The sequence below is a fragment of the Diadema antillarum genome, unplaced genomic scaffold (assembly GCF_040938485.1).
Source record: "Diadema antillarum isolate AM-2024a unplaced genomic scaffold, OU_Dant_1.0 scf00000015, whole genome shotgun sequence".
NCBI lineage: Eukaryota > Metazoa > Echinodermata > Echinoidea > Diadematoida > Diadematidae > Diadema > Diadema antillarum.
The window spans coordinates 2,639,707-2,661,984 of NW_027270904.1; the positions used below are offsets into that span (position 1 = coordinate 2,639,707).

Genomic DNA, 22,278 nt, shown 5'->3' on the forward strand with positions numbered 1-22,278 from the left:
TGTGAAAGTCATGAGTTTGTTAGGTTGTAGTTGCCCTCCATAACTCTCTTCACAATAGGAAGGCACTCACCCTCATGAGTTTCTTTATGCACATGTAGGCCTATGTCATAGTACATGTGACATGTTTTACATAAGTATGACAAATTATGAGTGGCATGCTACATACTAAAATGGGGTGTTGTGCATGCATGCTAGATTTTATTATTTAAATTCAAAACAAAAATTATAAAAGATAAAAAAATCTTAGATTAATTGAGTAAAATCAAGCAGAAAATGTTTCACTTGAATTGAGGATAAACTGCTGTAAGTTCAGCCTCAGGAATGTTAAAGTCTCACATGTTGTCGAGAACAGTGAACTACGTAAAATTTTAAATTTCTACAACTTCCTATTTCTAGTTTGATTGATTCAATTTGTAAGTACAGTGCATAAGAATCTATTTGATAATTATTTTAATGAAACTTTATTTCAGTGTAATTATCAAGTTCAACCACATCATTGACTGGGTAGTTCACACTTTATTAAGCACTGATATGAGTATCTTTATAGTATTTTTTCATTTTCCAAGTGCCTCAGAAGCTGTTGAGTTACTTTGTAGCAAAATGTCTACCCCTGCTTTTACAGTGATTGCTGTAAAGCTTCAAGAATTCAAAGTGAAAATCTATGAGTAGATCTTTGGGAAATTTGTCACTTTCAGTTGCCATAGTTTAAAGGCGGCAGGTTTGTTGCGAAAGTTGTCTTAGGTATTTACAAATGTAGACTACGGTGTATATTACGTCATTTACGTGGAAAATGTTTGTGGCAAATATTGGCAATTTTAGAGGGAAGCATATAAGTCGGAAAACAAGTTGGAAAGCATCCAGGTTTTGATTGTGATCCTCTGTAAAAAGAAATCATGGAATTGTTGAGTTCCTTATTGGTCCAGTTCTTTTGAAACCTATGTTTAAAGGGATGGTACAGTATTGGTGGAGATAAGATATGGGCTTTAATTTTTTTGTGAGGTACCAAGAAAACACTTATGAAAAAGTAGTTAGTACAGAGCATACCATTTTAAGAGGAATTCAAAGTTTATTTGATGAAAATCGGGTTGGGAATAGCTGAAACATCCAAAAACAAAAAGATCGTAATAAACGGTGGGTCCCACACTTTATTATGATCATTCTGTTTTGGATATCTCAGCCATTTCAAAACCAATTTTCATCAAATAAACATTGAAATCCTCATGGAATTACATGCTCTTTCATATTTCATAAGCGGTTTCTCTCTATCTCACCAAAAAATGATAAAAACCTGAAGTTAAGTCTCAACCAAAACTATACAATCCCTTTAATAGTGAGATGTCAACTTGGTATTCCAGGGCATTCTGGAATGAGATAAGATGTACAATGTAGGTCTCTTTTTAAACCATATTGGTGGGGGGGGGGGGGATGCTAGGGATCAACTACAGTAGCCATGTGCACTCTTGTAATCACACAGGATGTACATTATATACTAGTGTGATGGGAACCATATCTCTAACGGATAATGGCAGCCATTGATGCGGACTGCCCACAAGGTGAAATTCTTTGGCTGATGAGAGGGCACGTTCATATTGCTTGCGTTAGGTCTCCCTTCGCCAACGCCAAATGGCTTCGGCAGTAAAGACATCCATATGTAAGATTATGAGAGAAGACGCTTTTCTCTTGCTTGACGAGGATTCATCGGTTGTGGGCTGTAGGTTGACTCCGGAGTATTAATATAAGAATGGATATCAAAGCAAATGCGGAATGATTCTAATACTGATATTTTAGTGATAAGTAAAGATTGTGTGGGTACGGTCATTAGTTAGAATGCAATAAAGTGAAAATCTAAAAACATACTGGGGTTTTTAAAGCATGTTTCTACTTATTTAAATTATATTTTTATGTGATGTGTAATTAATTGTTGGTCCATGAGAAAACCCTCTGGTCTAAAAGAAGAGAACAAATATTTGAGCACAATGTAACATTTGGAGAGAATGTCTTCCTGTATTAAAAAAAAAAAATGAAATACAAGCAAATGCAATTCCTTTGGTGAGTAGGCCTACTGCAGTCACAGTGCATTACATAAATGTTATGACCGTGTGAAGTTACCATCAAATGCATTGTCCTTGGGTACAGTACATTCAAATTGAAGTCGTGGTAGGATGTCATAACTTAATGACTGACATTGAAATTGATATGATATTTTATTGCTATGGTATTGCCATATCATTTAACAATATTTTAATTGTCACATGTTATGCTACAGTTTTATATTTGCCTGTTTCACTCTCAGGTTTCACTGGCTGCATTTATTGCTTTACACTTCAACATTCAAGACAACTCTACTATCTTTCCTATTGCGTATTGGAAGGAGAGAAAATTACAGCAGAGTTTTCATTTTGTTGTTGTTGCTAGAGATATCCGTTAGTCCGCCCAAGACTTTGGACCCGAGCTTATTATGATGTCTGTGCCTTGCACAAAGGAAGTGAAGTACGTAGGTACCTAGATTTTCCCTGCTTGGAGCAAGCCTGGAAAAAAGGAGATTACAACCTACCAGTTTTGACAGAATACTGTAAAACATGATATATTCGCGGCGTGATTTTTTCGCGAATTGGAGCCGACGGCTTTTTTTGCGGCATGAAATTTTCGCGAAATGCCACAGGCATTCAATGCATATAGTGTAGACGAGAATTTTTGCGTGCATTTTAATTTCGCGAATCTTGGCGCTCGCGAAATTTACGAAATTAAAATGCACGTGAACATTCCTCGTTTTACAGTACATAGCCAAGTCAAATGTTCATATTTTAGGAAGCTGGAACAGTGTGAAAGTGACATAAACCTACTTTAATACTATGAGTTCAGTGCAATATACCAGCTGCATGTACAGTTGTATGCTCTGCAGTATTACATACATGTAGTGTTGCATTTCTCCCAATATTGGGAATATGTACTCAAGAAATTAGGCCTACTTCTTTTTAAATCATATTTGATGGAGGTGTACACTGTAAGCGGACTGTTTGTGTGCCTGAAGGATTTCAGTCGCTTTAGAACAATCTATTTTTTATTCCCACATTAGTTTAAATGTGACTATATATAGACATCTGTGCAGATGTACATGTAATTCCAAACTGTTTCAGGAAAAGAGAGAAAAAATAGAGAGAGAGAAAAGGGTAGTTTACTTGCTCATCGTTGTGTGATGGCATGGTTGTCAAATTTACGTTTGTCCGCCCACTGGAGGGCAGCCCACTGGAGGGCAGCCCGGCCACAACTCAACCTTGTAGCAGATTGATTTCCACTTCATTGTGATCGGACTGCTCTTGTCTCCCACATTATGGTAGAACAATAACAACAATGAGCGGACCATATAAAGAAGCCTCGGCATATCTTACCAATATTGTCGGCATGCAATAATGCCAGTTAGGGCAAAGTGCTGTGTTTGTTTAGTTCAGTACAGGCACAGTGTGGGAGGAGGAGGGTACTAGGGGGGCGGACTTTGCACCCTGCAAAGTCAAAATGATTTACCTTTCTCATGCATGCAGGTTCAGTCTTGCCTTGGCGTGTAGCCCACACCAATAATCATCATAAGAATTCCATAGATAGTGTTCTGTCATGCAAGCGAGAATTGTTCCAGAGATTTATATACCACATTTTTGGCTGTTGAATGCATACTGATACTCAGTCTAGTTTGCCGTTTAATGCGTAATGTGCCAGGTCTACAGCATGCTAAGTTCGCATATTCTGCTTAAACGCACAAACCCGCCCAAACCGATCGATGAGTTGCCAAATTCCACGGTACAATGAAAGCGTTTCTCGCGATTCCATTCCTGTCACATGTAACTTGCATTTTGTGTGGTGACTGACTATCAAGCAGTGTTCCTTACTGGCTTTGAGAGTAAATTCTTAATTTTCTGTCACTATTTTGTGTGCAAAAGTCATGCCTCTACAATATTCAATATAGCTACTGGTCATTTGAAAGAAAAATAATCATAGATTTGTTGTACAATTTACATCAGCGAAAAGCTTGGAATTTTCTCTACAACTGTACTCATTACATATCCAGGGTAACAAAAATCTGTAAAAGTTACATAGATTTGAAAAACAGAATGTTTTCCCAAAGCATGACTACGTTACTGTCTCAGAATAATGTAGCACACAAGGGGTTTACGCAGTATGGCACATAAAGAGTTAACTATTTAACTGTTTGCAGTAAAGTGACCAGAACTTGAGTATAAGATGTGGAATGAGGGTGATCGCGTAGTACCTAATTTTATTACATACATTGTATTCTCTTAAAGTTTGTTTTTGGTGGGGGAATAGGAATAGAATGCTGCAAACCAGACACATTCGTGGCATAAAGCTTTCATGAATTGGAGCTAATGGCCTTTTTCACGGCGTGAAACCTTTGCAAATTGCCACTGGCATTTGTTGCATTGTGTAGACAAAACCTATTGCGTGCCTTTTACTTTCGTGAATCTTGGCTCATCATGAAATTCATGAAAGTTTCATACACGCGAAAATTTCTGGTTTTACAGTATTATCAATAGAGAAAGATAAATGCAGTCTTGTGTGTTATATTTCTGTTTTGGGAAGGGCAAGGGACACGAAGGGAACTCATAGAATGAATTCTTGTGATACATGTACGTTGAGGCAAAGAAAGATGAAACAGTGTTATATGGATACCAGGAAGTACACGATGTAGAATTGCACTTGAATTGTGTATGGGTGGACCCCTCCTTATCATCTTGCATGTGCTGTTTCCAAACGCACACGGGAGATCGTATTGCAGTGCTCAAATGTCCCCTAGAAAGATCATTGTTGTGCTGGGGAATGAGTGGTGGAACGCTTGTTGGCTATTTGTCCGGATCGTATTGCACCAGAAAGTCTACGCACTTACCTGTGCTTCAATGCCATCCAGTCTGTGACTTTCCCCCAGCCGAAGTGCTGTCATGTATGAAAGTGAGAAAAATAACACTGCAATTTTAAAGCATAACAACATATTGTGAAGATACAATCACTTTATCTCCCTTTCTTCCTTTCCATGGTATTACAGACTGTCTCTTTCCTGATAATGAGCTCATATATTACCTTAAATGTTTTTGTAACAGCACATTAAACGATGCTAACCAGTATTTTTTTTTTAAAGTACATAATTGGAAATATAGATATGAAATGTGCATATTGAGACAATTGCGAATCAACTTGTGACTGAAATTAAATAGTCGAATTGAAGTGCTCAAATCCACATCTTTGGTAACAAGTGTTTGCATGTTGGTGTGTTATTGTTTTGTCTATACAGCAAGATTAATCTTTTGTTCTTGATATTAATCCAAAGAAACTGAAATGTTCTGCCTGCTACCATTCAGATTAAATTGTAGTCTACTTCTATGACTATGTTATCATACTTAGTACTACCAAACTGTACATGGTTTTGTATTTCTGCTGTGTGCCCTGACCACTAGTAATGGTATAAAACGTCGGGTGAGAATGAGAAGAGTGTTAAGTTGCCGATAAACCCATAGTGTTCGAGACAACTCGCCGCCCTTTTCATTCTCAACCGATTGAAAGTTGTAAAAATAGAAAGACTCTATAAATGATTTTCCAGCTTTCACATTTGATTGATTGATCTGATAAATTTGTGTTTGATTGATTGATTTGATTTGTGTTTCCTCCGATCTGCAGGTACTGCAACAGGACCTGAAGAAAGAGAGCCCTCTGCAGTTCAAATTTAGGGTCAAATTCTACCCGGAGGAGGTCACAGAAGAATTAATTCAAGAGGTCACACAGGTGAGCCCCTCAGGAAGAAAAACAGGGTGGCAGCACTGATGTGTTGTCTCCCACGTTTCAGGTTGCAGCAACCATGACAACAGCCAGGCAACAGTGTATTGGTTATGAGAATTTTGGTTGTTATTGTAGGAGCTGTAAATAATTCAACTGCCTAATGCTGTGTAGTCATTATTGCTTTAAATTCTGTGTTAGCCTTTACTTGGTTTTTTTTTTTATAGGATTAGGTTCATGTACAATGTACTTGATCGATTGATAGGACTCAATTTTTGAGTTCATGCCCTCTTTAATTTAGTGCCATGTTTCTGTCACTCTGCTTATTAAAGATATCTTCTTTTTGTTTGCGCACATAAAAAGTAAAATATAAAGTAATTCTTTTGTATACACATTAGTGAAATTTTGAATTGCACAATATCATTATTCTGAGACATATTCATGAGTATCTTATTGCAGCAAAGACTGTCAATTGTACAGATAGACTGATGGTATTTTGTCAGTAAATTCGAATCTACAGTTGAAAAGACGGGGTAGTGAAAATTTGCCTAGTTTCGCATAGTGTGACAGTGCTAATACGAAACAAACAAAGCAAAAGAAGGCCCTGTTTTCTCTCTTTCCAGCGGTTGTTTTTCCTGCAAGTCAAAGAAGCGATCCTGACGGATGAGGTGTACTGCCCACCAGAGACCTCCGTCTTGCTGGCGTCCTACGCCGCCCAGGCCAAGCATGGGGCCTTTGACAGCCCGAAGTGCAAATTTGCAGACGACAGCGTCATTTTGCCAAAGAGGTGAGCAGGTTTCACAGAATGAGTTATGAAGGGTTTGCTGATCGATGGTACGAGCAAGCACATTCTGCAAAGGATTATTATTAGTTGTTGTTTTTTTTCTTATCATTTCCAGTGAAGATTTGTCATAAAGACAATGATGCTGTTAAATTCACACACAAATTACAGCTACTGTCTCTCACCCAAGACCCTGTGCAGATTCACTAGATTTCTTCCGTTGCGATGAACTTGAAAAGGAAAATTTATTCTTGACACTAAAGTACGCTTGTTAAAACAGTGTGCTGTCATACTTCTTTTAACCACTTGCCTGGTCAGGCAAGCAGATTTTCAAATTGTTGCAGAACACCTGGCTAGAACGTGAATTTTACTTGCCCAAAAAGAAAGTCCAAAAACAAAGTGATATGGAAAATCACTTGTAAATCAAGGGCTTAATAAAACACAATTATTTGAATAACACAGCACATATTGATATGCATGCTTTAACACAAAGGAGTGACAAACTTGGTTTGATCGAGTGTTGGTGTTGCATTGCGTTAAATTTCATCATGTAAGTGTTTGAAAGTGGCCGAAATGAAATTAAAGTGCTTTGTGTGACCTTACAGTCATTATCTTTTAGGCTTCTGTGTGGATGACTGAGGTTGGGTAGGGGGGAAAAACGAAAAAAAAAAAGTGGCTTCAAAACTTTTTGCTTGCCCAATTTGAGCAAACATTTTTTGCCTCTGTTTGAAAACACTTGCCCCGGGCAATCAAGCAAGCGCTTATGTAGCACCTTATGCAGGAGTTGTAATGATGCATCAGTCAGTGGTGACTTTTTACAAGTTGAGCTGTGGTTGCAAAATCAATGATAGACATGTTAGTTTGATGTTTTATACCATTCAGTTGTTGAGCAGTGGCATTTGTCGTTTCATCAAAAATTGCATTTTTTGTGTGTTCACTTTTGTACATTGGAGTAATTTGATATGTTGGATAAAAGTTCAATTTGTCACAATCAGTTGAAAATTACCTGTTCAATGAGACTTTCGCCTTCTTGATCTGTAATCTCACCAAATAGGTGATTGCGACTGATTGTGACAAAATGAACTTTAATCCAGTTGATATTCCAATCAGATGAATCTTTTCAGCAGTTTGATAAGTTGCCTCTGAGAAGAAAATGAAGTCTGACTTGACTCGATAAAATCAAATTCTGTTTCAGCTGGCTTCGCTGTCAAGACAACCTGGCAACATCGCCTGTGTTTTGATGTTCTCGATGTTCCTTTCTTTACTCTGTTGCATTTTTTTACGTGAAGATCTTGTGTTTTACCCTTTATTTCTTGAACTGCCTTGATGATGTCTTAATGTGGTGTGATTGATTTCTTACAGAGTGGTGGACCAACACAAAATGTCTAAGGAGCAGTGGCATGACCGTGTCTTAAACTGGTACAAGGAGCACAAAAAACTGCTAAAGTAAGTCCCATAGAAAGAATCATCACATCATGTTTCATCATGTAATTCATACCGTTATGAATCATTCACTTCTTGAAAGAGGATTTTGTCATCAGACATACAGGGCACTCCCGTTATAGCGAACACAGTTATAACGAAATACTGGTTACAACGAAGTAAAAATTCAGGCCATAACATTATCCTCTCTACATGTTTTTATCGCTTATTTGTTCGGTTATAACGAAATTTGGATATAAGAATAAAAAACCGCTGGTCCTGAGGACTTCATTATAATGGTAGTCCACTTTATTTAATGTTGGAAGAATGTATCCAGCCTATAAGAATTTAAGGAATAAAATATAACATTTTTTATTTATTTTTTTTTCAGAAAAAAAGTTTTTATGAACGAGTGAAATTTTGCAAGCTTGAATGTGCTATTGATTCATGGACAAGACTGACCCTCATGTGTGAGAGTAAGAAGTGTACTATTTCTTCTAAGGAAGAAACAGCGCTATAAAATCTTTCTGATCACGATAATAATCGATGAGTATGATAACTGTCATGTCTCCACGAGGGAGCTCATAGTATTATTAAAATGTCTCCATAGGGGAACTCATAGGGAAGGAACGGTACCTGTCTCTATTATTAATCCTTGTCTTTTCTCGCTTTCAGGGAAGAGGCCATGATTGAGTACCTTAAGATTGCCCAGGACCTTGAGATGTATGGTGTCAACTACTTTGAAATCAAGAACAAGAAGGGCACAGACCTGTACCTGGGAGTCGACGCCCTCGGACTAAACGTCTATGAGAAGGACGACAAGTAGGTTGCCATGACAACTGCAGTGTTGGTTGTGAACCAGATTGATCATGAAGAAAGCAAACGTCTTTAAATGCTTGTTATTTGTAAACCAGGGCCCCGTTTTATCAAAAGATAAAATTGATTTTAAATTTCCTTACCACACAGGCTGCCATAGATTTACAGTTGAAATCAACTATATAATCAATTTTAACTCTTCATAAAACATGGCCCAGAGCTGCCAGGTTTTCCTGATTCTACAGGAGAATCCTTGAAAACTGAAATTTCTCTTCATTTCTGTACTAAAGCAGTCCTCTGATAAAGGGGGGGGGGGGGAGAGAAGAGAACTTTAAATATTGATTCTGATTTGTGTTTTCTTTTGTAATATGTTGGTGAAGAGCTCAGTACTTCAAGTGTGTTGTATGCACGAATTATTTGATGAAAGGATAATTGCTCATTTGAGAACAGTTTGTGTTTTGCTTTGGTGGCCATGTTAATGGCCATGTTAGGTGCTGAATCTATGACGAAGGGGATTACAAAGGGGGTGCAAAGGGAGATGCAAAGGGTGCAAATGGAGGTGCAAAGGGATGCAAAGGGAGGTGTAAAGGGGGATGCAAAGTTAGGTGCCAAGGGGTGCAAAGGGAGGTGTAAAGGGGGTGCAAAGAGAGGAGCGAAAGGAGAAGTTGCAAGGGAGGTTCAAAGGGGGTGCAAAGAGAGGTGCAAAGGGAGGAGGTGCAAAGTTTGGTGCAAAGGGGATACAAAGGGAGGTTCAAAGGGGGTGCAAAGAGAGATACATGAAGGGAGAAGGTGCAAAGGGAGGATCAAAGGGGGTGCAGAGGGGGGATCAAATTGGGTGCAAAGGGGGATGCAAAGGGAATAAGAGGGGTTGTTTCAGGTCTGAGCATTCTGTGTGGTCTGTACGGGTAGTGAGCTTTGTGTACCTACTAGCTTTGGGTATTTACGCCACCATATGATTAGGCAGAGTCTCCCTCAATCTACAGGAGGTGCCCTAAAAACTTAATATCATGTCCTGACATAAGCAATGTCAGGACATTGCTTATGTCCTGACATTGCTTTCTGATATAGCAATGTTTTCATGCCCCCTATACGAAGTTGCACAGGAGACACTGTGTTTTCAGGTTGTCTGTCCGCCCGTCCATAATTGATTTTGTGGATGATGTAACACAAGAACTGTGTGCACAAATCTCTTGGAAATTTCTCAAACTGTCTTAATGAAACTTAGGTATTATACATGTATTGCCCGACATCAATTTTCAGAAGTATTCGGTCAGAGGTCAAAGATCAATGGTCAAAGGTCATGTTAGAATGGTGAATTACACCACTTGTTACTCATTGAGATGCTTGTAATACACAAGTATCTCCCCGCTTGCTCTTTGGAGCTTTCTTGATTTTGATATGAGCACGTTGACTGCCATTTTGAAGACTGTTTATAACTTAAAGGGTCACCCCCCAAAAAATATGATTGCAGGTGGAATAAAGGACTGTAGAATTCTTGTGGGGAACAAACTTAGCACTTGCAGTACATGCAGAAACTGACATACATAAACCGCAAAAGAGAACTATGCCTAATTCTGTAGGAGATATGTTACCGTTATTCTTGGCTTTGCGTTCTTCTTAAAGTGTTATTTGCTTTGGGCTTATGACTCATCCCATACAGGCTCACACCCAAGATTGGATTCCCCTGGAGTGAAATCCGAAACATCTCATTCAATGACAAGAAATTTGTCATCAAACCAATTGAAAAGAAGGCTCCAGTAAGTGTTGTGATAGCCACTTTCATTTTGTAGTTAGTGTTAGTAGTAGTGGTAGAAGTGTAATTATTTTTAACTGAATTTGTGGAAATCAACTTGAATTGATTTGAATTATTGTTATTATTGTTATTCTTCTTCTTCTTCTTCTTCTTCTTCTTATTATTATTATTAACTGAATTTGTGGAAATAAACTTGAATTAAATTATTATTGTTATTATTATTATTATTGTTATTATTATTATTATTATCATTATTATTATTATCATTATTATTAACTGAATTTGTGGAAATAAACTTGAATTGAATTATTATTGTTATTATTATTATTATTATAATTATTATTATTATTCTTATTATCATTATTATTATTATTGTTATTATAATTATTATTATTATTATTACCATTATTATTGTTTCTGTAATTATTATCATTATTAGTAGTAGTAGTAGGAGGAGGAGTAGTAGTAGTAGTAGTACAAGTAGAAGTAGTCGTAGTAGAAGTAGTAGTAGTAGTAGTAGTAGTAGTAGTAATAGTAGGAGAAGTAGTAGTTGAAGTAGTAGCAGTAGAAGTAGTAGTAGTAGCAGAAGCAACAGACTTACCAGTAGTTTATGATCAGTGCCAACTTTCGTCACACATAATGCGGGCATCCTGTTCCGCACTGCAGAGTCGTTGACTGTCGAGCCAAACTCTCTGTGGCTTCCGACAGATTTCTTCTCTGCAGATATCAAAGAGTCTAGAACGATCGCTGCGTCACATGCTGTGTGATACCAGTTTTGCACATCTAGCACATCTTCATTTACAGAATTGAGCCAGAAAATTCCACGGATTCATTGATCTAGAGCTGTGTGTTATTTTTACTGGCCACATGTTACTTCACTTATGATAGCCACTGAGATGGCCATTGGCTAGCTAACCGCACATCTAATAAATTTACCATACATCCAGTAGTTATCACTGGATTTTGAAATCAGAACACACCCTTTTATTGAGATATGATGCCCCCCCCCCCCCCAGTTAAAATGTTAGAATTTTGTTGGCATAACAACATAAGCGGCCCCTTCTCAACACTAAGTGAACTGCCAAAACAATGTATCTCCATGCAATACACTGTTTTGCCGTCCACATGTTTACACAATAATACGTTGCGTGGCTGATTGACATCCGTGCACCATTGATTAGTGTTAGATTGGTTAGGTTCATATGGTAAAACAATGTACATTTTGTTTTATACAAATTATTCGAAAGATTAAGTGTCTGGTGAAATCAATTTGCATTCAATATGTTATTGATACTGTTGGTCCTTTCAGGGTAAATTATGAAATATTAAAAAAAAAACACGAAAAGAAAAGAAAAGAAGTTGCATATAGATACGTTGTTTTGCCATCTCACGGCTGTTGCTGAGGGAGGCAGTGCACATGGCTAAACATGTTAGTACTGTAGTGTAGGATAGATGAAACATTTAGGTAGAACTTATGTTTTTCCCCTGAATATACTAGTAAAATAGTTTCTTAGTGACGGAAGACAATAAAATCGAATTCACGCTCACATCAAAACATTGCTTTGTTGAGTTTCCGGGCGATGTCAATAGAGCATTCCTAATAAAAGGTGGGACCCGCCTTTTATTATGATCGCCTTGTTTTACTTTGGTTGTGGATGCCTCAGCGATTCCAAAGCCGATACTCATCAGACAAACTTTGAATTCCTCTTAGAATGATATGCTCTGTACTATTTAGTGGTTTCTTGGTATCTCACAAAAAGTTAAAAGCACAATTCTCATCTCCACCAATACTAGACAATCCCTTTTAAGTAGTTCGCTACTCAGTATAGACCAACCTGGATGTGGTTGCAAAAAAAATTCTGGCTTAATTACCTACTCATTTCTTATCAAGGCCCCTGATCACTTTTCTGTCTCGATCTCTGCACACACGCAGGACTTCATATTCTATGCACCTCGGCTACGCATCAACAAGCGCATCCTGGCCCTGTGCATGGGCAACCACGAACTGTACATGCGCCGACGCAAGCCCGACACCATCGAGGTACAGCAGATGAAGGCCCAGGCCAGAGACGAAAAGGCTGCCAAACAGCAGGAGAAGTGAGTGGCCCTGTGGTGGAGTGAAATGGAGGAGGGTAGGGGAAGGAGGGATGGATGGTGGAGGGGGGGTGTTGATTTAAGGCGGGGGAGGGATACGGGTATGGGGCAGGAGCAAGGAGGGAAAGGGGTACAAGTAGGGTTAAGAAGAAATCCACTCTAAAATTTATTGATTTCTAAAGAAAGCGAAAAAAATCCCTGCAGAACAGTGCAAAGATGATCAAAATCGGATAAGAAATGAGGAAGTTATGACATGCTGAAATTTCAACATTTCTTAGTAAACACTTCTGGAACAGTCGTTATGAATATTCAAATCAGCACATTGATGATATCATGATTTCACAACTTCTTATTCATTTCATATACAGAAATGACAGAAATCTCATATTTCAGCTGTATAGATATAAAACTTGCCATTATTATTATTATTATTATTATTATCATCATTATCATTATTGTTAATAATAAAGGATGCTTAATATTATTATTGTTATTCTTATTATTATTGTCATCATCATTATCATCATCATCATCATCATCGTCGTCATCGTATTTGCCATTTCAGACGTCTCTACATAAACAAACACCAAACAAATTTGAATCAGCATGACTATGAATACAATGAATCATAACTTGGCAACAAAGCAGAAATGAAAAGATTGTTGTAACCGTTCAGTTCTGAACACATCTTCCGTCCTAACCAGGGAGCAGCTGGCAAGGGAGGCCGAGCGACGGCGAGAGGCAGAGAAGCAACGAGAGGATGCGGACAAGAGGCGGGAGGAGGCGGAAAAGAGGGCGCAGATGCTGGAGGAGAAGATTATGAACATGGAGGAGACGCAACGGAAAAATGATGAGGGTGAGTTTGCTTTTTCCACTGCAGTTTGTGAGCAAACATACTGGCATGAAGTGACAAACTTGCCAAGGCTTCTGTGTTTTAACTCTTAATGTGCCAGGCCCAAAACCCCTAACGTGCCAGAGGTTTTTACTTAACGCCAGAATGTTTCGAAAATGGACTGACAATGTAATTTAAAACTACCATATCTTTGAAAATATCGATTGTTTTGAATTGAGTTCTACACAACAAATATTGAGAAATGATTGTTCTTTCGTGTCATGTAGTCAGTTTGCCGTAATATCTATCTGAACCTAAAATATTGCAGAAACAATTAATATCATCAAAAAATTATTAGAATTTTTTGTGTAGTATGAAAAGAAACATTCAGTCGTGGTTTTTCTTCAATAGAACGCTCCCTTGACTCTGTGAGAAAGTTTTAGAGCTACATCTCCCCTTCCAAATGATAGCAAAATTGTCTTCTAGAATTGTATGATTTCAAAGATGCAAGCAGTTTATTTTGTCTTAGCAATTTCTTTTTCTGCCTCAATAATTCATTCCCAAATCTGAGTCCTTCAGTCCCAGATCCTGTATTTGAAACTAAAGTAATTGTCCCGGGCCCTGGAAGAGTGTCTTTTGTCCACTTGAGAAGGAAGCACTTACTAATCCTTCTTTTGTCTATGCGGACTGCGGGCGGGCGTACTCTATTGAAATCGGCAGGCCTTTGTCAGCGAGGGATTTGTGCGAGCGCAATTCCTTGGTAACGGCGGAGATAATCCGAGTACTGATTGAGTACAATACACACTAGTGGTTGCTAGGGGCAGCTTGAAGGATGAACATATCTCCTGAAAGCGAAGATGCTGCCGTGATCTGACTGATAAAATTGTACACGCCTTCCGGATTTTTTTTTCTAACGCCGTATCCAATCAAGAATGTTGATCCGATCAACCTATCGCCAGCCACTGTCCTTCCGATCACAACATTACTAAAATATTTTAACAAAGTTAATTCACGATAGTATACCACTTACATATTTATTGCAAATCCAGGAAAATCAAAGTAAAGTGGGTTTTGGCTACAAAACCAGTTCAATCTCAGCACCACGAGGTCAGTCGTTCGGAGTAACAAACCACGTGCTTGCATGACCAGCGCTGGTGTTTGAAGCCACGAGCGTGCAACTGAAAAAGCTCACCATTCATTTCATGATTGGGGAAAAGAGCACTACGTAGGGCTGAGCCCTCTCATTCTCGAAACGATCACCTCACTTTGAAATAGTAAATTTCAATAACGCTGTACTTGTGAACTATTCGGCTAGAGTTGTGAAGTAATCTTGCAAACAAATAAATTCTGTCGGATTTGAAATTTTCAAAAGTCAGATCAGAACAGAACAGCGAAAATAACAACGCATTGTGACAAGACACTGAAACATGACACAGATAAACAGTGAAAGGAAAGGCAGCTTGTGCATATCATGATGAAGGGGCAAACAATGCAATTACATTCAACGAAATTATTACGGTAAAGAATAATCAAAATACCCCTGAGCAGGCATGATTTGTATAGCAAAATTGGTAACAAGAAGACAAAACTGAAGGTGGTGTTATATTGAGCCTACACTTGTGTAAACGACAAATATGAAATCAAGTTTTACATTGCTGGTATGCTTTTTCGATGTTTGCTGTCTTTGATTGTCTTTAGTCTCATTCGCTAATCACATTTGATTATCTGAATATGACATTATTCAGCGGCACATTCCTTACTTTCGCATGGCGTCGGAAATCTCTAGCGCCTGTCAATATTGGTTTCACCGAGCGATTTGTAACCATCAGAATCATTTTGATCTTTCATGGAAATTATAACATCACTCTACTTCTGAAGTTCCTTCATTGGTTTATAATAGCAGATATAAATAATATAAATACGTGAATATACTTTAATTCTGTGTCTCACTGAGCGATGAATGTTTGGAAACCTATCGGATTTTAGGTTTCGAGCTTCCTAAACAGTTGCAATCAAAATCAAATAAGAAAACCCGTTTGCGAATTTGATATCGGCTGTCTACGAATTACTGATCGAATTATGTTCTACTTTATCGAGTCTGTGCTGCAGGCACGCTACTCTCTCCAACATTGTGTCTGCATCATCGCTTGGCGATAAACGCTACTGCTTCGATTTTTGTCTCATGAAATGATAAATTGATCATTTTGCGTGGTTGAATAAACAATTACTATGATACACCAATCGGCTGTCGATGGTTTTTTTTTTTGTTTTTTTTGTTTTGTTTTTTTGTTTTTTGGCCAAAAGAAATGAAATATATATTCTTGACGTTCGCAACGATTCCGGTCGCTAATTCGAGAGTACGTAGTTAGAGACATTTGCTGTTCCCATACAGCCAAAGTTTTTTTACACGCTATTTATAGCCGGAAAGCTACAAGAACCAAAACATCCTTCAAAATACGGCAGCAAAATGACAAATCATACGGAGAAGGAGACATGCACAATGCGTGAAAACTAATTTTCTTCAAAATGTAAAGGGAAAAGAAGAAGCTACATAATAAGAGAGAAGGCACGCCGTAAGGGGTAGTACCCTACAATTATGAAGACCAACTGAAGAGAAACTCTAAAAGAAAAAAATGCAACGGTGAACGCAAGCACAAAAACAAATACTAGTACATGGAAAACATCATAGTTTGGCCGCTTTTCACGTGCACATCGTCACATAGGCCTACAGAGAATCAGGCGTTATAATGTACTTTCATATCCGTGGAGTTGAACCAATACAGCCAGTTTGCCCCCAAATCACAGAGAATACTAGATAGTTTTTTTTTTTCTAGTCACTTTTGTAAGTTGATTAGTATTGGTACTATTCGCATGTCGTCGCTCAAAACAACAGCTCTCTTCGCGCTTTGAGAACGCTGCCTACAATAAATTTTGAAACTGAACTGAGCAATATAATGTTCATCTTCAATGCTCTATATTTTGTCTGAAATTGCGAAATACTAGATTTCTACTTTGATTTTCATTTCGCTTCGAACTAGGAGACGACGATCACGCCAAAACAAACTAGGAACTACGTGCGGTACCAAGCGGCATAGTTTACAGGTCTACTTTCCGTTCACTGTACACGTGCATAGACAAGAACAAAAGCGTTTTCTTCTTTTGTATGCCAGCGTGGGGACGATAAGTGAAGTTCACCAAAGCAAAAGGATGAAAGACTTGACCGACGAACGAAAGCTTACCGTCTTTGAGGGACAAAATCAAAGTAGCTTCCCGCCGGACAGCATCCAAGCGGAACAATACAAGTGGAACCGCATAGACAATACACGCAGATTCAATAGCATACACACGCGTGGTTTACCAATGAGTCTTTTGATCTATACACATCACGCAGAGGGTGCGCTCGCTGCGGATTTTCCCGACGCGAAAAAAATACGTCTAGCCGAAAAATCACGTATTTACTCGAAATTTTCCAATGTAAGCATACTCATATTTCTAGTGGAGACAATGGCTATGCTAGTCAGCTACCAGTACATATCACTGTCAGTTTCTTGGTGTAACACATTATGGTCCCACAAGAACTTAAATGACCAATGTTTTTCGTGCTCTTCTTTGTCGCCGATCGGCGACCATGGCACGTCAGGACTAAGGTCGCCGTTCGGCGACCATGGCACGTTAAGAGTTAAAGGACAAGTTCACCTTCACAGACATGTGGATTGAGTGAATGCAGCAATATTAGTAGAATACATCAATGAGAGTTTGAGGAAGATGGGACATTCTGTTCAAAAGTTATGAATCTTTGAAGTTTCTGCTTAGTCACGGCTGGATAAGAAGACTATTTCAGCTTGTGATGTCACATGTGTAGAATGATATTAAGAAAATATAAAGAATATTCAACATATTTTCACTTTTGTCGCATAATAAGAGAACACTTGACTTCCTCTTTCAGAAGGCAAGGGGGAATAATATTACCCTTAACATACGTCAGTCACAAGTCAAGCAAATGTGCGTTTTTTAAAAAAGAATAAAATTTTCTTCGTATACTTTCCTTACTGTATAAGCTGTTATTTTCGCGATGGTCTAATTTTCGCAAATTTCGCAAATCACAATTGGATCGCGAATTTAACAACACGCGAAAATGTCTCCTTATGCTAGGGTAATAGTGCATTTACGTTGACATCGGCGTTAATTCGCGAAAACACCATCTTGCGAAAATGTCTTTGACCTCTCCATTTGCGAAAATATCTGTACGCAAAAATAACAGCGTATACAGTATATTGTTCTACATATGTGACATCATACACTGTAGTAGTCTTCTCATTTAGCAGTGACTGCACTGATACTTTCAAAATGTATAACTCATGAATGGATTGTCCGATTTTCCTCAACCTTTTAATGATATGTTCTACCAATATTGCCGTATTCACTCAATCCCCATGTATATGGAGGTGGGCCTATCCTTTAATCTGTTTTAGACTGTCCCACTTGATGACGCTAAGTCTTCATTTTGTTTACGTGGTGACATTTCTAGACTGACTTCACTTTTTGAGGGGCCAATTACACTCTGCTAGAAGAAATGAATTCTGTGATGCTCTTGCTACCTTTAGCCTACATTTAGGTAGAACAAGAGCAGGGACCTGTTTCATAAAGAGTTGCGATTGATCTTATGCTTGATTTATTGAGCGTAGCTCATTGCAACGAGCATAAGTCCTATTTCATAAAGACAATTACGCTTGATTTCAAGTAAAATCAAGCTTGACTTTCAGTAGATTGAGCGTTACTTGCGATCAATCGAAAAGTTGTTTATGAAACGCAATTTGTGATTGATTAACTAAGCCAAATCACCGATATGGACCTTACAGCATTTTTGATAGTGGAATGCCATTTATACTACAAGCCTCTATTTTGTGGTGGAAGATGTCATGCTCATGGACCATTTCTGTGATACTGTCAAGTTTCTGATATGATGTAGACCCTTTGTATATGAAAGTGGACGGATGTTCATATGTTGTTGGCCTTTCCATATTGCTTTTCAATATCATACATGTAGTGGTGTATGAATAATTGATTGATTTTTCACTTGGCCGCGGGGGGTGTTTCATAAAGCTGTTCTTCAAAGTTACGAACGACTTTAGAACGACTGGTGATCGACTGTTCTTGTGCTGAATTATGGAAATTGATAAGTATAGCACATCAGAACTGATCACCAGCCGTTCGTAAGTCGTTCGTAATATTAAGAACCACTTTATTAACTTGGCCTGGTATGATACGAGCCTGTGCTGCTTCAGAGTGGAATGACTCCTCATCTCATGCACTCTTTCCATTTTGCCCTCTGTCTCACTAAAGAATTGAAGAAGAAGGAGGAGGAGGCTAATGCCCTCAACGACGCTTACCGCACCAGCATGATGGAGAGCCAGGAGACGGAGCGCAGGCTGGCCGCACTGCAGTTGGAGATCGACCAGACGAAGTCGGAGGCGGAGATGTCCGCCCACGATAAGATGGAGATGGAGCAGAAGTTGCGGCAGATGGAGGAGCAGGAGCAGCTCCTTGCTCGGCAACAGGAGGAGGCTCTGCGAAATCAGGAGGAATTGCAGGAGAAGGTGAGGAGAGCGCCCTCTATCATGAGTATTGTCAGCGTGATGTGTGTGTGTGTGTGTGTGTTTGTGATGGAGAGTAGAGCACCTTCTGTCATGAGTATTGTCAGCATGATGTGTGTGTGTGTGTGTGTGTGTGTGTGTGTGTGTGTGTGTGTTTGTGTGTGTGTGTGTGTATGTGTGTATGTGTATGTTGTGCCCAGTGAATGACAAGCGCCTATCACAATGTTTTGCAGCTTGGGGCTTTCGTGAATATCTTCCTAAATTTCTTTCCTAGGTGCATTCTAGAATACCAACTTCTTCCTAAGTCGGAAATTTGCATATCTCATCCTCATTTGCATATCTTCAAAAGTTTCTTCGTAAGTTTAGGAAAAAAGTTAGGAAGATACTTAGGAAGAGACTTAGGAAGATTTTCAGAATACCACTTAGGAAAAAATCCTGACTCAGGAAAACATTTCTTCCTAGGAAGGATTTTAGAATACCACCCTTGATGCATATGTGTAGGTCAGTTGTATCACAAAACATCCTACCATATAAAGATTTCGCAATAATGCGTAAAATATACGGCGATATCACTATTTTTCTCATTAAACCTTAACTGTAGACGGTTAAGTCTAGAAACAATTTTTTTATAACTAACATGGATTATAATGAATAAAATTGTTACATTAGATGTTTCTATCCCTAATTCACATTTTAGAACTATTTTGAAGCACTATAGCTGAGTTTTTGTTTCATGTGCAAATGGTAAATAATGCCTTTAATATCTCTTCCATATTTTTGAACAGTTGAAAGAGTCCCAAGAGGAGCATGAGAAATTAAGAGAAGAGATTCACGAGGCCCAGTTGGCAGCTGCCGCTGCTGTCATGCCAGCCACCAATGAAGCAGTGGAAGACGATGATGCACAAGATGCCGAGCAGGAGCTCTCCGAGGTGCCCGATGTACGGGACCGCGACGAGGAAGATAAGACCCAGTACCTAGTCCAGAAGAATCTCATGAAAGAAGTTGATGTAAGTGTTTTTGTTGTTATTGTTGTTGTTGTTGTTGTAGTTGTTTTTGCTGTGACTTCTGATTTGGCACAATTTGGTGTGCATTTGCTCTCTTTACCTCCTTTTCGGTAGCGAAAATTTGATGGACAGCGCGTTGAAATCTGTGGAACATGTTTGTACGCTCAAGGTAACGAGTCAAAACTTTATAGCAGTCCACACCAGCAGTACCCAGAAGTGTTTCATATCACTGTTGTGCAGCCATAAGGGGTTTTGATTTGTATGATGAGTCAAAAGGTGTAAGGTATAACTTCAGGAATATCTGTTAATATAGGTTACAAAATGTAGATTTGGCTATGGTCTGGGTATGTTTTTTGTTGTGTGACTTTTGCTTGCTTGTACAGTCTGACCTTGATTATCCGGCCATCTCTTATCTGGGTGTGTTAGTACTGTAAACACACACATAAAAAAAAAAGAAGTAATTTAACCCTATTCTAACGGCTATTTGAGACCAAGTTTTTACTGGGGGGGTCAATTTGACCCCCCCTTCAGATCTCGGCCACCGATCGCGCGATAGCCGCAAAATTTTGCCTAAAGATAGAGCTGAATGTCAACTATAAGATTACATGGTCATACAATAGAAAAATATTTCCTTTCTATTTTCAATAAATTACACTGTAATTATGCAAATTTGTGCATGAAATTATATTTTCACCTATAACTCCATCAAAAAGACTGAAGGATTGCTAAATTTTTGTGTCAGAATTCCTCAAGACATATCAAACAATTTTCATGTAAAAAAATAGCGCAATCAAAATCAATTTCTTGTGTTTTTTATTGTTTTGTTAATTTCTTATGTATTTTATTGTTTTTTCGACCTTTTGTTTTCTATTGTGTTTTTGCCAAAATTTGTTGCAGGCACTTTTTCAGGCTTATCTACACGTCTAGAATTGATTAATTTCAATGGTTAAAAGTTGAAATAATCCAATTTATATCAATTTAACCTAAAAACACAATTTGCATTGAATTTGCACACGATATCATGAATTTGAGCTGTTTTTGGGTTGACATTCATATATGCAAAACATTATGTAACTTCAGAACGGTGTACCCGGCCATCGCAAATTTGGTCTCAAAATTTCCGGGAGACTTCAATGAAAAAAGTCGTGAAACGACGCGGCAAAATCTTTGCGCGTTGCGGAATCGTGGCGCGAAAACGTCGAGGGGGGTCAATTTGACCCCCCCAGTTAGAATATGGTTAAGACTCTATTAAAACTCCTACAAAACTCACATAATGTACCTTCGATATTCCCATCAGAATTAACATACAATGTACACTCACACTGAATTATCATCGTAACAGTCCACCGACATGATCAGAAATTTAGATATTCACAAATAGAACAAAAAAAAAAAAATCATCCTATATGAGCATGGACGGAGCTAACAGAGAAATTAGGGATGCAGACTGATAGATCATGGTCCTTTCCAGTCAGCATTGCCATCACCTGATCTCCTCAGCCTTTGATGATGCGGATCTTATCGAGTTAAAGGGATCGTATAGTTTTGGTTGAGACCTAAATTCAGGTTTCTAACATTTTTTTTTTGAGATAATGAGACACCTTTTATGAAATATGAAAAAGCATGTAATTCCATGAGGAATTCAACGTTTATTTGATGAAAATTGGTTTTGAAATGGCTGAGATATCCAAAACAGCGCGATTCCAGTAAGTGTGGGACCCACACTCTATGACGATCACTTTGTTTTACTTTGTTTTTGGATGTTTCAGTCATTCCAAACCCGATTTACATCAAATAAACTTTTAATTCCTCTTAAAATGGTATGCTCTGTACTATTTTCATAAGTGTTTTCTTGGTATCTCGCAAAAAGTTAAAAGCCCAATTCTCATCTCCACCAATACTGTACCATCCCTTTAATGCCCAAAATAACCATCACATACCATGCACAGCATTAACTCGTTGAGGATGAGTCCCGAGTATGCTCGGGTAGGTGTGTATGGGAAATGCGTGTTGTAGCAAAATCAGTCCGTCCTCAACGGGTTAATGCAAACACATTCACAAATTGCACACACTCAGTCAACATACACAACTTTTACCCAGTGCATGCTGTGCTCTCGTTGTTCGACCATTGCCAAGAGGTAGCATGTGATTGCGCAATTTCTGAGTCGGTCTTTACAATGGACTGAACATGGATAAAGCTTATAAGG

At 38.4% G+C, this 22,278-nt stretch overlaps 1 protein-coding gene across 2 annotated transcripts in view; it reads left to right on the forward strand.

The window, feature by feature from the left end:
- The window catches only part of LOC139724795 (moesin-like), a 45,479-nt gene that overhangs the window by 18,802 nt on the left and 4,399 nt on the right, over nucleotides 1-22,278 (forward strand). For both annotated transcript variants that reach the window (XM_071635916.1, XM_071635926.1), the window contains 9 exons: nucleotides 5,680-5,784; nucleotides 6,399-6,562; nucleotides 7,919-8,002; nucleotides 8,654-8,800; nucleotides 10,455-10,551; nucleotides 12,481-12,644; nucleotides 13,346-13,497; nucleotides 18,817-19,070; nucleotides 19,853-20,074. In XM_071635916.1, the coding sequence (XP_071492017.1) occupies nucleotides 5,680-5,784; nucleotides 6,399-6,562; nucleotides 7,919-8,002; nucleotides 8,654-8,800; nucleotides 10,455-10,551; nucleotides 12,481-12,644; nucleotides 13,346-13,497; nucleotides 18,817-19,070; nucleotides 19,853-20,074 (1,389 nt within the window). The remainder of the gene's footprint in view (nucleotides 1-5,679; nucleotides 5,785-6,398; nucleotides 6,563-7,918; nucleotides 8,003-8,653; nucleotides 8,801-10,454; nucleotides 10,552-12,480; nucleotides 12,645-13,345; nucleotides 13,498-18,816; nucleotides 19,071-19,852; nucleotides 20,075-22,278) is intronic.